Source organism: Phaseolus vulgaris, chromosome 2 (assembly GCF_051622355.1).
Source record: "Phaseolus vulgaris cultivar YP4 chromosome 2, ASM5162235v1, whole genome shotgun sequence".
In the NCBI taxonomy this organism is placed as follows: Eukaryota; Viridiplantae; Streptophyta; class Magnoliopsida; order Fabales; family Fabaceae; genus Phaseolus; species Phaseolus vulgaris.
In genome coordinates this window covers 46,021,196-46,032,831 of record NC_143499.1, presented here as the reverse complement: position 1 = coordinate 46,032,831, position 11,636 = coordinate 46,021,196, and the positions used below count along the sequence as shown (strand labels likewise).

Genomic DNA, 11,636 nt, shown 5'->3' with positions numbered 1-11,636 from the left:
TAGTGTTCTATATTTTTTGCTATTATATGCAGTTTAAAACTAATAAAATAATTATTTTAATTTGATTTGTGCTTGAAGTTCAAATTTTGACGGTACAATTCATTGTGAGTTATTCTAAATTATGTAGCATATAATTTTTTTTTTAATAAATAAAATAATCACGTAATTAATTAATTGAGAACCATGTCAGTTGAATAAAATTGTTTTGTTATATAAAAAATAATGTAATATCCGAAATAAAAGGAATACGAAGCATTGAAAGAAACAAACTACGTAATTAGCTCTAATAATAAGAGGAGATTTATAAAAATAATAATCTTTGGTCATTTTCCATCTACTAACCAAATGCTTTACAAATAAGGTTTCCATCATGGGCCAGTTAATCCCCAAATTATGCATAAGATCCAAAGTAGCAAAGCCCAATTAATTACTGATCTTGGGCTTCGGCTGTTTGACCCTTTTCTTCATGGTACAGTTGACCCCCAAAAAAATTACACTCACCGTCACTGATTATTCTCCTCTCTGCGCTACTGAAAGCTTGAAACCAGAAACTGAATTTTGCTTTTGAGAGGATTCAGCGAGAGTGGGTGTTTGTCATTGTTGCTAATTTGTTCTTGTTTCTTATTATTTGTGAATTTGAAAATTGGAAGTGAATGTTTCGATGATGTCGTGGAGCAGGTTGCGTCTCGGAATGGAGCGCGACGGCGAGGAGTTGACAGCGCAGGAGACTGCTTTGTATGACCGTCAAATTAGGGTTTGGGGAGCTGATGCTCAAAGAAGGTACTTCTTCTTCTTCTTTTAATTTTAAATTCTGAATTGTTGTACGCTCGATTTGTTTATTCTTATAACCTAATTAAATTCTGCTAATTTTTGTTTATCGTTGCATCTAATTTAATAACAGTTTAAATAAATACTGTATATAGCATTTTAATTATAGTTTCTTTTTGTTACTCTGGTTTATCTAGATTAAGCAAAGCTCATGTCTTAGTCTATGGAATGAAAGGAACCGTAGCTGAGGTAAACCTACAACTTTATCTTTTTGGTTTCTCGAATTTGACTTTGACACACAACATAACAATGAGTAAAATAGGTTGTTGGGTTTGGTTACTGGTTGTTCTTGTTGCACTTTTTTTTATCCTTCTCATGTTTTTGTTATATTGTATGGAGTTTGAGTTTCCTTTTGTTGGTTAGTTTTGCAAGAATGTTGTTCTTGCTGGAGTAGGTAGTCTGACTTTAGTAGATGATCGTGTTGCCACCGAGGAGGCACTTTCCTCAAACTTTCTCATCCCTCCTGTTGAGAATGTGTATAGTGGAAAGACCCTTGCCGAGCTTTGTTGTAATTCTCTTAAAGATTTCAATCCTATGGTTCGTGTTTCAGTTGAGAAAGGTTTTTGTTTCAAACCTGTTCCCTTCTTAATTTGGTTTCTGCTTCTGCATCTTTCTTGTGGTTTCTGACATTATGTTTTGTGTTTGTACTTTCTGTTGTTCATCGTGGCTTCAGGGGATTTGTCAAGCTTTGGTGTTGAATTCTTCAGCAAGTTCGATGTTGTCGTCGTCAGTTGTTGCTCACTCTCAGCCAAAGTAATTTGGAATATTTTTATTTCTGAGGCTGTACATAGTTACTGTACATCAAATTACTTTAGACATTTCTCATACTGTAAAGTGTCTTTTAATATTCTTGTTTGCTTTTATTCTTTTTCTGTAGAAACTGGCTAATGACAAATGCAGAAAGCTATCAAAACGGGTAGCATTTTATGCTGTTGACTGTAGGGATTCTTGTGGTGAAGTTTTTGTTGATTTGCAGGATTATAAATATTCAAAGGTACGCTACACTTTTGTGGAACTAATTTGTCATAATTAGTTATTGGATTTTATGACTTGATATTATTTCTTTGATATTGTAGTGTCTATTTATGTGCTTCGATATATGACTATGATTTGTAAAGAACTCAATTTCTATTCTATTTGAGATGACAATGAATAAAAAATCTATGATAGTCGTCATTTTTTTTATATTTTTTCCTTGCTATGAGTGGTAGAGGCTGCACTGGAAGAATAAGTACAAGGTCATAAAAACAGAAAAGTTAGTGAATGTGTAAGTTAGGATGGATGAAGATTAAATGCCTATATTCTTAGTGATGCCCATAACACCATAAATCGCAATCCTTAAGATTGCACAAAATTACACAAGAATTGCAATGAAGAGAAAAACGAGCGCGTGAGAAGAAACTGCATAGCAAGAACAAAATAAAATGGAATCCTCAAGAACAACTCTGTGGTGAGAAACGAAGAAGATGGAGAAAATATGAAAGGGAAAAGAGTAAAGAAAACTGCTGATGTATTTTCAATTAATTGTTAAAAGTGTTTTTACATAAGTATAAAAATAAAAAGTATTGGGCCAAAAACAGTGGGCCCATGCAGCAAACTTTCAGTGCCAAAAAGAAAAAGCTTTGGGCCCAGAATAATTTTATCAGCACATGATTCTGGATTCTATGTTTGACTATTTGATAATTAGAGTCGTTAAGAATTTTCAAAAACATTTTTGTTTTATTCTTATGCTCATGGTTTTAAAACTTGTGTGTTAATCGGAGATTTGGGATGAGTTTTAGTCTCCATGATGATGCAGTTGTTTAACTTGATTGCAAACACGTTTTGAGCAAGCTCGGTTGAACTTGCACACAAACTTGGGAGCTTGTTTTGGTCAAAACTTTTTGCTCAAAACGATGGTTTTTGGTGTTGATTGACAGCATGAATGTCAATCAGGCGTAATTGTCTTGTGATAGCAGGGTGGCAGAGAAGAGTGTCCATCCCCATTTTTGGTGTTTTAGCTGCCACCATTTGTGTTGCCAGCAGTCTCTGTCATCTGTTCTTGTGAAAGAACTGGATGGGATGAAAGAAACAAATTAGGTTGTTTTTATAGGATTTTTGGGCTGTCTTTTCTTTTTAACCCTTTCTTTTGTTTTTATTTATTAATGATATGTTATACCATTATTAGACTGTAGGATACTTTGATATTTAAAAAATAATTATTTATTAGAAATGTTATATAACAGGGATATATATATATATATATATATATATATATATATATATATATATATATATATATATATATATAATCGTAGCATTTAAATATGAAATATAATAATAAAACATAATGTATGATACAATAAATTAAGAATAATAATAATAAAAAATATAATAAACTAAATAGTAATAGCAATAACATAACAACTAAATATACTTTATAATATAATTAGCTAAATAATACTAATATTTATATTTCAGAGGTATCTTGCAATGTTTACCTTGTAATATTGATATTTGATTGATAGTATATTTCAGTATATTATAGGTATTTAATATTGAGTTAAACTCTTGTGAGTTTGTAATTCAACTTTATGGAGCGTTCATAAGTTTACAATGACTCTCGACTTTAGCAACCTTGCTATGCTTTGTTACGAGATCAAATTGTTTGTGATTGAAAGCATAGTAGTTAGTATCTTACGATTCACGATACGTATCGTACGAAACGATACAGTTTCACCCTCCCACGATACGAATCGTGTGAAGAATCTTTTTCGTCCCTGAATCTTAGTTGTATCATGCGATTCACACAAAGAATCGCTGAATCCCGAAACGAAACGATTTCGTATTGTGTGAATCAGTGTGGATTTTAAAAAATGAGTAAATAAAAAAAGATAGACATAATTTGTTTAATAACATGTATGCACCATAGAGGTTGTTTTGGTGAAATTGTGTGGTATATATATACATATATATAATTTATTGTATCTTGCATGTATACATATCTTATATAATTAAGTATATATTAAATTTTTTAATGTTTATGAATCTTACGATTCACGATACGAAACAATTTACGATTCATAATATCAGCTCTCCGATACATTACTTGTATCTCGATTCTACTACCATGATTGAAAGTAATAAATGATAAGCATCAGACTATCCTGTGCTTTCTAATTCAACTTCTATTTTCTTTTTAATGCTCTATTCTTATTTGGCAGAAAAAACAGGATGAAACTATTGAATGCGATCTGAAATATCCTTCTTTTGAGGTATGTTAGTCTTAATCCATTATAATCTTTCTTGCAATCCATTAAGACCTTCCATTTGTTCCTATGTATCTATTTTATCAATTGCAAAAGATAAAGAAAATAACATTTGGAATAATGTTTATTTAGACCTGAAGGATAGTTGATGCAATGGATAGCCATTATAGCATACCAGGCTATTAATTTTGCGTCAGATACCCATGGGATGACTTCAAATGCTTACCTCCTTTAAATTCAGTGATCCTAATATCATAATCTAGAACTCAGTAAAGAGAAGTGCCCTCTTTTTTTATTATGTACTTTAGGTCTGTCATGTTGCCCATGTGATTTCTTTCCCGGATTCAAATTTCAGAGTTGTGTTGATTTTGTAAAACAAAAGTGAGGCTTTAACAAGCTCAAATGGTAGATGTGGGATTAGAGTTGTTGTGCTTGTGATTCTTTTGTCTTGGTTGTCCAAGTCTTCAATAGTTTACTGGAATTGCCATGCTTTTGTAGTTGAGAGCTATTTTCGTGAGCATGGATATTTTTTTTTGCTGCAGGATGCATTGTCGGTACCTTGGAGGTCATTTCACAAGAGAATGTCAAAGCTGTACTTTGCAATGAGAGGTATGATAAACTATACTGCACTGTTTTGTACGTAAAATACATAGAAGAAAGAGAAATTATTCTAATCAATTGGACAGTGAAAACTTTTCTTGTCTGCCTTATTGATTGGGTCCTTAGGCTCTGTTAACACAGAAGATATAGTGAAAAGACGTGGAGTGAAAATTTGCATCTTGTGTGTGAAACAATATTGTTTCCATCCTGAAGTAAACAATTAAAACATCTCTTTTTTGTTCTCTTCCTTTGTATTTTATGATCAGTCTGGTCTACAGACAAATTTGCAGTCAGTAACATTTAGTTGTCGTTGCAGTAATAGAAAAGTTTGAAGAGGCCGAAGGACGTAGTGCAGGGGAAGTTTCAATTGCAGATCTTTCTGCTGTTCTTAAGCTGAAAAAGGACCTTTGTACTGGACAAGTATGCTTCCTGGAATTTGATATTTTTGTTTATGTTTTACAAAAGTCTTTTATCTATCTCATCTTTATGTTTGTATTGACAGTCTCTCAACGAATCACATGTACCTGACACTCTTTTGGAAAGATTGGTGACAAATGCAACAGAATTTCCTCCTGTTTGTGCTGTTATAGGGGGAATTCTTGGACAGGTATTTACTAGTTTTCATTGCGTTTTAAAATTGTGATATTTAACTGATTAGGTTGACTTGTAACATCACAGGAGGTTATCAAAGCAATTTCTGGGAAAGGAGACCCCCTAAAGAATTTTTTCTTTTTTGATGCTTTCGATGGGAAGGGCATTATAGAAGACATATCTGCGAATTGATTAAGGGCTGAATCTTCGGTAATCTAAAGTAGGGATGTAAGATTATGCCAAAACAGCACAGAAAACTAGTAAAATTCAAAGATCTCATCTCTAAGAAGAAACTGACCTTATTTATTAACTGCTCATATAGTTTCTTAGTTGGTAATTATTTATCTAGACTAATGACTGTTAGGATTAGGATCCTCTGGTGATGAAGACACTGATCACTCAAGTGTATGTAAGCGCTTTGGACCGTGGATTGTATTTCATCATCGAATGGCTTTTGAAGTTACGAATCCATATTTTCCTTCTGTTTATGTGGTCTTCTCTAGTGGCTACATCTGGTTATTTGCTTTTCTTCAAATCTTCTCTATTCTTATTTAATTAAACATATTTAACATTTACTTTATTTTTCAGTTTTTTACTTATCTATTTTATCGAATACAGCATAATAGGTAACAGAGCATGGCAGATACAGGTCAAATTTACATTCTATGTATAAGTAAAATAATGTCCTTATTTAAGTACTTTTTTCTGTATAATTGGTCAAATCATATATCATTTGGCACGAATGAAGATGATGAAAGATATATTTGATTATTCTTTAGGCATATATTTATTTTTTATATCATTCAATAATTATTTATATAAATTTTGATTGTTTTTGTTATTTATTTGCAATTCTAGTACTGGAATTATTCATTACCAATAAATTTGCACACAAAAATCTAAGTACATAATTTTTTCAAATGTTAAGCATGTATCATATTGATTTTTAATGTTTATAAATATAACTCTTTAACCTATATGCATTACTAACAAATATCATAATATAATTGGTTTTTCCCGTTGTTTTCTCGGAAGAATACTGTTTTTATGGCCATTGTTTTGATCTCTTTTTAGTGCCAACTTATCAGAAAACCAAAATATTTATTTGTAAATCCTTTCCACGATATTAATATTATTTTCATCACCATTAGTTGATTTTTATTTTTTTTGCTGTTAATTCTAAATATATTTTAATTCATAAAAAAATAATTGTAAACGGAAAAAAGGTTTTATTCTATCAAAAATAATATTTGCCCAAATTTGACACCCTTATTCATACTTTCTCTTCTTGGTCCCTGCATCTATTATAATACATAAAAGAGACTTGGTCCCTTATTCAATGCAAATTGTTTTCTTATTTTGCTCTGGTTAATATTTTTAAATCATAATATAAATTATACTGTTATAAAAAAAATACATTGAAGCAATATATACATATATATATTATATTATACTAGCAAAAACATTAACATTTTTTTTATCATTTACATTTTCAAAGTCATAATTCTCAAATTGATGGAACCAATGAATAAAAGAAAGAATGATCAATTTGATAAAGAGAAATAAAAAAACGAACATTGTCAAGAAGAAAGTGTGGACACCGCCCCAAACAATGACTTTAATGTTCTGTTTGTTTGAAAGGTTGTACTGTTCAAGAGAAAGGATGTCTGATTTTTCTAATCCTCTTCATATGCAAAGATTTGAGAGGAAAACCACCTAGGATGATAGTGTTTTCTCTTTTTGGCATTCATTTTTGTTTTGTTATTTATGCAATAATATATAATAACACCTTTCATTTTTATTATTTTTTTTATCACAATTATCATATTATGATATTTCATACTTTATTCTAAATCAATGAATATAAAAAAATTTTCAAAATGTATATATAAATATAACAATAAATTTGTATATGCTTAATAATATTTTTTTATAATTATTTTTATGTTTCGATAATATTAAATAACTCGTATTTCTTTCGAAAATAATTATTTAACGGTATCGAAATAACTTATTCAATTGTACCAAAAATAATTTAAAATATTTCAATTAACTCAAATCTGCATAAAAAATACATCATATTTCATTAATTAAATATTTTTAAATACAATGATAAATTAGTAAAGTTGCATTTTTCACTTTAAAAAAAAATTAAAAAAACCTCACAACCATTTCATCACTCACAAACTCCTATAAACTTTTCTCACACATCCACCATAACATACCCTAATCTAAACAACCTCACTTTCTTCACACTTTCTTCTCACATCCTCATACATCCACTCTATTAAATCCTTACACATCTACTCTCTCAAATTCTCACACATCCTCTCCTCAATCCAATCCAATCTTCCATAATAGTCATTTTTTCATAATGCAGTGAACCTCTTCCCTGCCTCGTGCGAGAAAGATCGCATTAGAAGTCGTAGACTCAAAATGCTATTGACGAATTTGGAGAAGCTTTGATGTCACATTTGTGATGGAAAGAATAGGTTGTCCATGAAGAAGGATGTAATTGGAGTGTTGCTCTTCGTTCACATCTCCATCCAGATCACCCACACGAGACATTTGAAGATGGTCGTCCGCCAAAATACTGTTGACGAAGGTCACAATCACAGACTGAGTTATCGGCAAAAAAAAAACCGCTATTTACGAAATGATAGAATATTAATTTTAAAAAGAAAAAAGAAAAATCAGTTTTCAATTAATTATAAAAATAATTAGTTATTTATTCAATGCATAAAAAAAAAACTGAAGTTAAAGAGGATAATCTTCTTTATATATAGGTATAAATTATATTATATTATAAACTTACACGTAAATTAAAAAAAAGTAATTACCCACGTCATATTCACAATTATTATTTTTTTTAGAATATTTGATTCTATATAATTAATTTTTTTATTCAAATATAGTTTCAATATATATAGAATAAATAATACATGTAGCATTCACCTAAAACTGAAAAAAAAAAACTTGGTTATGAACGATCAGGTTTATTCTGGAAGATGAAAGATTCATCTGGTATTTTGAAAAACAAATTTTGGTTCGCAAGAATCATATTATTAATCCATAATTTTTTGTTCTTATTGTAATGGTTGAACCATGTGTATGTAAAAAGGGGAAGAAAAATGTTTGGTTAGGGCACGCGTCTATTAAAGTTGATAGAGACTTAGTTTGATGCAATGGGATGAATAGCAGCCACTCAATTCAATTCTTTTGCATTGCAAGCAAGATTTTTCAACGATAAGTCTTTATCTTTGGTGTTTTGACTGCTTACGTTTCAAACTTTCATTTTTAAGAGATGGTGTTGTGCGTTGTATCTAGAACAAAATAACATTAACCAATACAATATTTCTGATATTTATAAGCTTTATTTATAAAATGTTCCATAGTATAGAAATAATATTAAATTATAATATATAAGTGAGTGTAGGTTTTATTTTATAAAATAATTTTGTAAGATTAAATTTAAAATCATGTTATTGTCAAGATTGTGTTGTATCACTTATATTTTTAATGCTATTTAAGTTTTTCTCTTTCTTTCTCTTTGTGGTGTCTGATACGTTTGTGTATGTTGTATGCATGTAAAAATCATTGCATGCATAAAAAGTAATTGATGACTTTTTCTTCTTTCACTTATTCTCTCTTTTACATTTCAAATATTAATTTAAGTTTTTTGGAATAGATGCTTTTGCTTTATTTGATGAGTTTTTTAAATATTAATGTGATATTAATTTTAACGAGTTATAATTACTTATTATAAATAATTAAGAGGCTTATTATATAATATAAATTTAAAGAATATGTATACTAGTATTCAATTAGAATTTAACCATGATTAAAAAAAATATGTTTAGTTAATCTGTTATTCATAAAATTTAATTTATTGTATACTTCAATGAAATATGATTTAAAATTTTGAGTAGAAATGTCTTTAACTGAATAGTTAGTCATATTTTAATAAAATATATTTTTAACATGTTAGTCTATCTCTCTCTCTATATATATGACAAAAAAGGAAGAAGACAGGGGATTACAGCTAATATTTTTGAAATTAGAAAGATTAAAAAATCAATTTTCTATTTAGAGAAAAAAAAACTAATTATTTCAAATTTAATTGCTTTAAACATATTCAAACTTCTTTTAATCCAATGATTAAAAATAAATTATTGATTACCATTATTTTTAAAATATATAAGAAAAACAAACAAACTCTTCTAAAATTTCACCAAATTTTAGTAAAAGACGAAGAGACTAGAATCTATGTTCATTATGTCTGCTGATAGAAGAGGGAATTACAGAAAGCGATAGCTTTGTTTATTATGAATTGGAAGGATAGTGGCGTTTATGGCTCTTATCTAATTTAATTCAAATAGTTTTGGCTTAAGTTGGGTTACACTAACTTATGTGTGTTATTTTTTTTTACTAAGTACTAACTATACTAATATATTTAATAGTAAATCATTTTTTTATTAGTAAAAAAATGAATTAATGTAAAATATTCAAGAGATATTTCAATCATTTTAAAAAAAAATTGGTTTTGAATGCACATAACCTCCAAAAACATCAATGATCAACTATATGACTAAGGAAACATTTAACAACTATATGACAAAAGAAACATTTGTATATAAGATCAAATCTTTGAAGACAGTATAGAGAGATTCATTGAGAGATAAATCTCATTTTAAATACACGTTCAAGAACCATAAACAATTATGTAAGAAGTAACCTTCCCGCAAGAACATAAAGAAAAAAAAAAGTGTTATTAAAAATATTGAGATATTCTTACTTTCTTTTTTTTTCTTCTCTTTTAAACTTAGTCTAAAAGATGGAAAATTCAGAAGTTGAAACTGAAAATACATTGAAATGGTATTCACCACCTTTAACCTCATGTTAGAGTAACCTATTCTAACATTTATGGAAATAGTCTAATTATAGAGTGAGGTTATATATGTGATGATTTTTCAATATCTGCTCGAAACTCTCAATTGGCTTCTCCACAGGATGAGAATGAGTCCCTTCATAGGTTGTTACCACAATCTCTTCGTCTTTGCTATGCCGTTGGATTTGTTTCTTCACATTGCACCCTCGATAAGAACATCTGTAGTAGCTTCTGAAGCCATCAAAACATCAAAAACAAATTAACAATCTAACTGAAATTCATAAAACTGGTATATAAGATAAGGTTTATGGAAATGATTTATTCTAGTGAGTGGTTTCATTGGAAGTAGTAAACTAACTTCTACGTACGTTGTTGTAGCGTGCTTTAAAAGGTTGAAATTTTTCTATTATATGCTGAAGTTTTTTACACCCCAGATGAATATAATCTGTGTGAATATACGATTGAAAAGAAAGAAGAAGAGAAACCTAGGGAACTTGTTGTTCTTCACGGACTTTTCCCCATACTTTCTCCACCTATATCCATCATCAAGTATATCAACTTGAGTCCTTGTTTGAAATGCAAATCTGTGCTGCTTCATTTCTTTGCCAACTTTCTGGCTTGGCTCTGGAGTTCTTAAGAAACCTGCACCCTTTTTGACATGATGAACATGAGAGTTATTAAAATAAGAAGTAGAAGGAGATGATGAAGATGAAGATGAAGATGAGATAGGGTTGAATAGTTGATGTTTCTCCATTGAATGAGAAATGAGAAATAAGAAAAGAGGAATCGATTGTGCAGTGTATATATAATGAATTGTAAGAAGGTGAAACATGAGGGCGGCAAGAAAGTCAACAGGTCTAGTCAACATCCAATTTACCTGACTAAGCACGAACTATATATAATATAATTTCTTTTTTTGGTTCCACTTTTCTAGAAGAATCACAAAATTACACCACGTTGTTGTTATCCTCTAAATCCTAAACCAAAATTTATAAAAACTTTGAAAAAGAATACAATGTATTCTTCAAATGTTATGTTTGATAAAAGGTAAATAGTTATGTAATTAATCTTAAAGAAATTATTAAATATTTTAAATTTATAAAGTAAACAAAAATAAAGGTTAAATATTTTCTTTAAGATTAATTGTATATTAATATTAATTTTTTAATAAACACACATATAATATATATATATATATATATTAATAACAAAGAATAAATAAGTGTTCAATTACTTCAATTATTAATAAAATTAATTTTTTTTAACTAAAACTATAATTTTTTATATTGTACTAAAAAATTATCAATATTTATTATAATTTACCTCTAATTAATAACATTATCTTAATAATTTTAAGGTGGGAATACACGTAATTATTAAGAGTTTGTATATTATCATGCATTTGGCCATAGTTGCCGTGAATAACATGTAGTGTACTCAAGTAATGCGCAGATATCAGAAATTCCAATTTTCCATATCAA

At 29.1% G+C, this 11,636-nt stretch overlaps 2 protein-coding genes across 4 annotated transcripts; one reads left to right on the top strand and one right to left on the bottom strand.

Annotated features, from left to right (window-relative positions):
* The first annotated feature begins 341 nt into the window (after nucleotides 1-341).
* LOC137812603 (SUMO-activating enzyme subunit 1A) lies at nucleotides 342-5,755 on the top strand. 3 transcript variants are annotated; one of them, XM_068614708.1, is made up of 11 exons: nucleotides 342-583; nucleotides 679-780; nucleotides 966-1,017; nucleotides 1,192-1,387; nucleotides 1,502-1,581; nucleotides 1,706-1,822; nucleotides 4,032-4,082; nucleotides 4,619-4,685; nucleotides 4,993-5,096; nucleotides 5,179-5,283; nucleotides 5,355-5,755. In XM_068614708.1, exons 2-11 carry the CDS (start codon nucleotides 692-694, stop codon nucleotides 5,457-5,459), a joined length of 966 nt encoding a protein of 321 aa, XP_068470809.1. In that variant the 5' UTR covers nucleotides 342-583; nucleotides 679-691; the 3' UTR covers nucleotides 5,460-5,755. The 3 variants fall into 3 exon arrangements, with proteins under 3 accessions (XP_068470809.1, XP_068470811.1, XP_090155196.1); XM_068614710.2 differs by having other exon boundaries at nucleotides 345-587; XM_090299070.1 differs by lacking the exon at nucleotides 342-583 and having other exon boundaries at nucleotides 647-780.
* A 4,262-nt stretch (nucleotides 5,756-10,017) lies between these two features.
* LOC137812604 (putative WRKY transcription factor 43) lies at nucleotides 10,018-10,909 on the bottom strand. The gene is made up of 2 exons (XM_068614711.2): nucleotides 10,641-10,909; nucleotides 10,018-10,386 (listed from the first exon to the last, which is right to left on the bottom strand). Exons 1-2 carry the CDS (start codon nucleotides 10,907-10,909, stop codon nucleotides 10,206-10,208), a joined length of 450 nt encoding a protein of 149 aa, XP_068470812.1. The 3' UTR covers nucleotides 10,018-10,205.
* Nucleotides 10,910-11,636: the final 727 nt, after the last annotated feature.

Bases quoted from the DNA above. Each gene is read 5' to 3' on its own strand.
- LOC137812603 (XM_090299070.1), top strand. From the start codon at position 662: ATGATGTCGTGGAGCAGGTTGCGTCTCGGAATGGAGCGCGACGGCGAG. The intron at 1,582-1,705 runs GTAATTTGGAAT...CTTTTTCTGTAG, and splicing joins GTTGCTCACTCTCAGCCAAA to AAACTGGCTAATGACAAATG. The intron at 1,823-4,031 runs GTACGCTACACT...CTTATTTGGCAG, and splicing joins AGGATTATAAATATTCAAAG to AAAAAACAGGATGAAACTAT.
- LOC137812604 (XM_068614711.2), bottom strand. From the start codon at position 10,909: ATGGAGAAACATCAACTATTCAACCCTATCTCATCTTCATCTTCATCT. The intron at 10,387-10,640 runs GTTTCTCTTCTT...TGATGGCTTCAG, and splicing joins AAGAACAACAAGTTCCCTAG to AAGCTACTACAGATGTTCTT.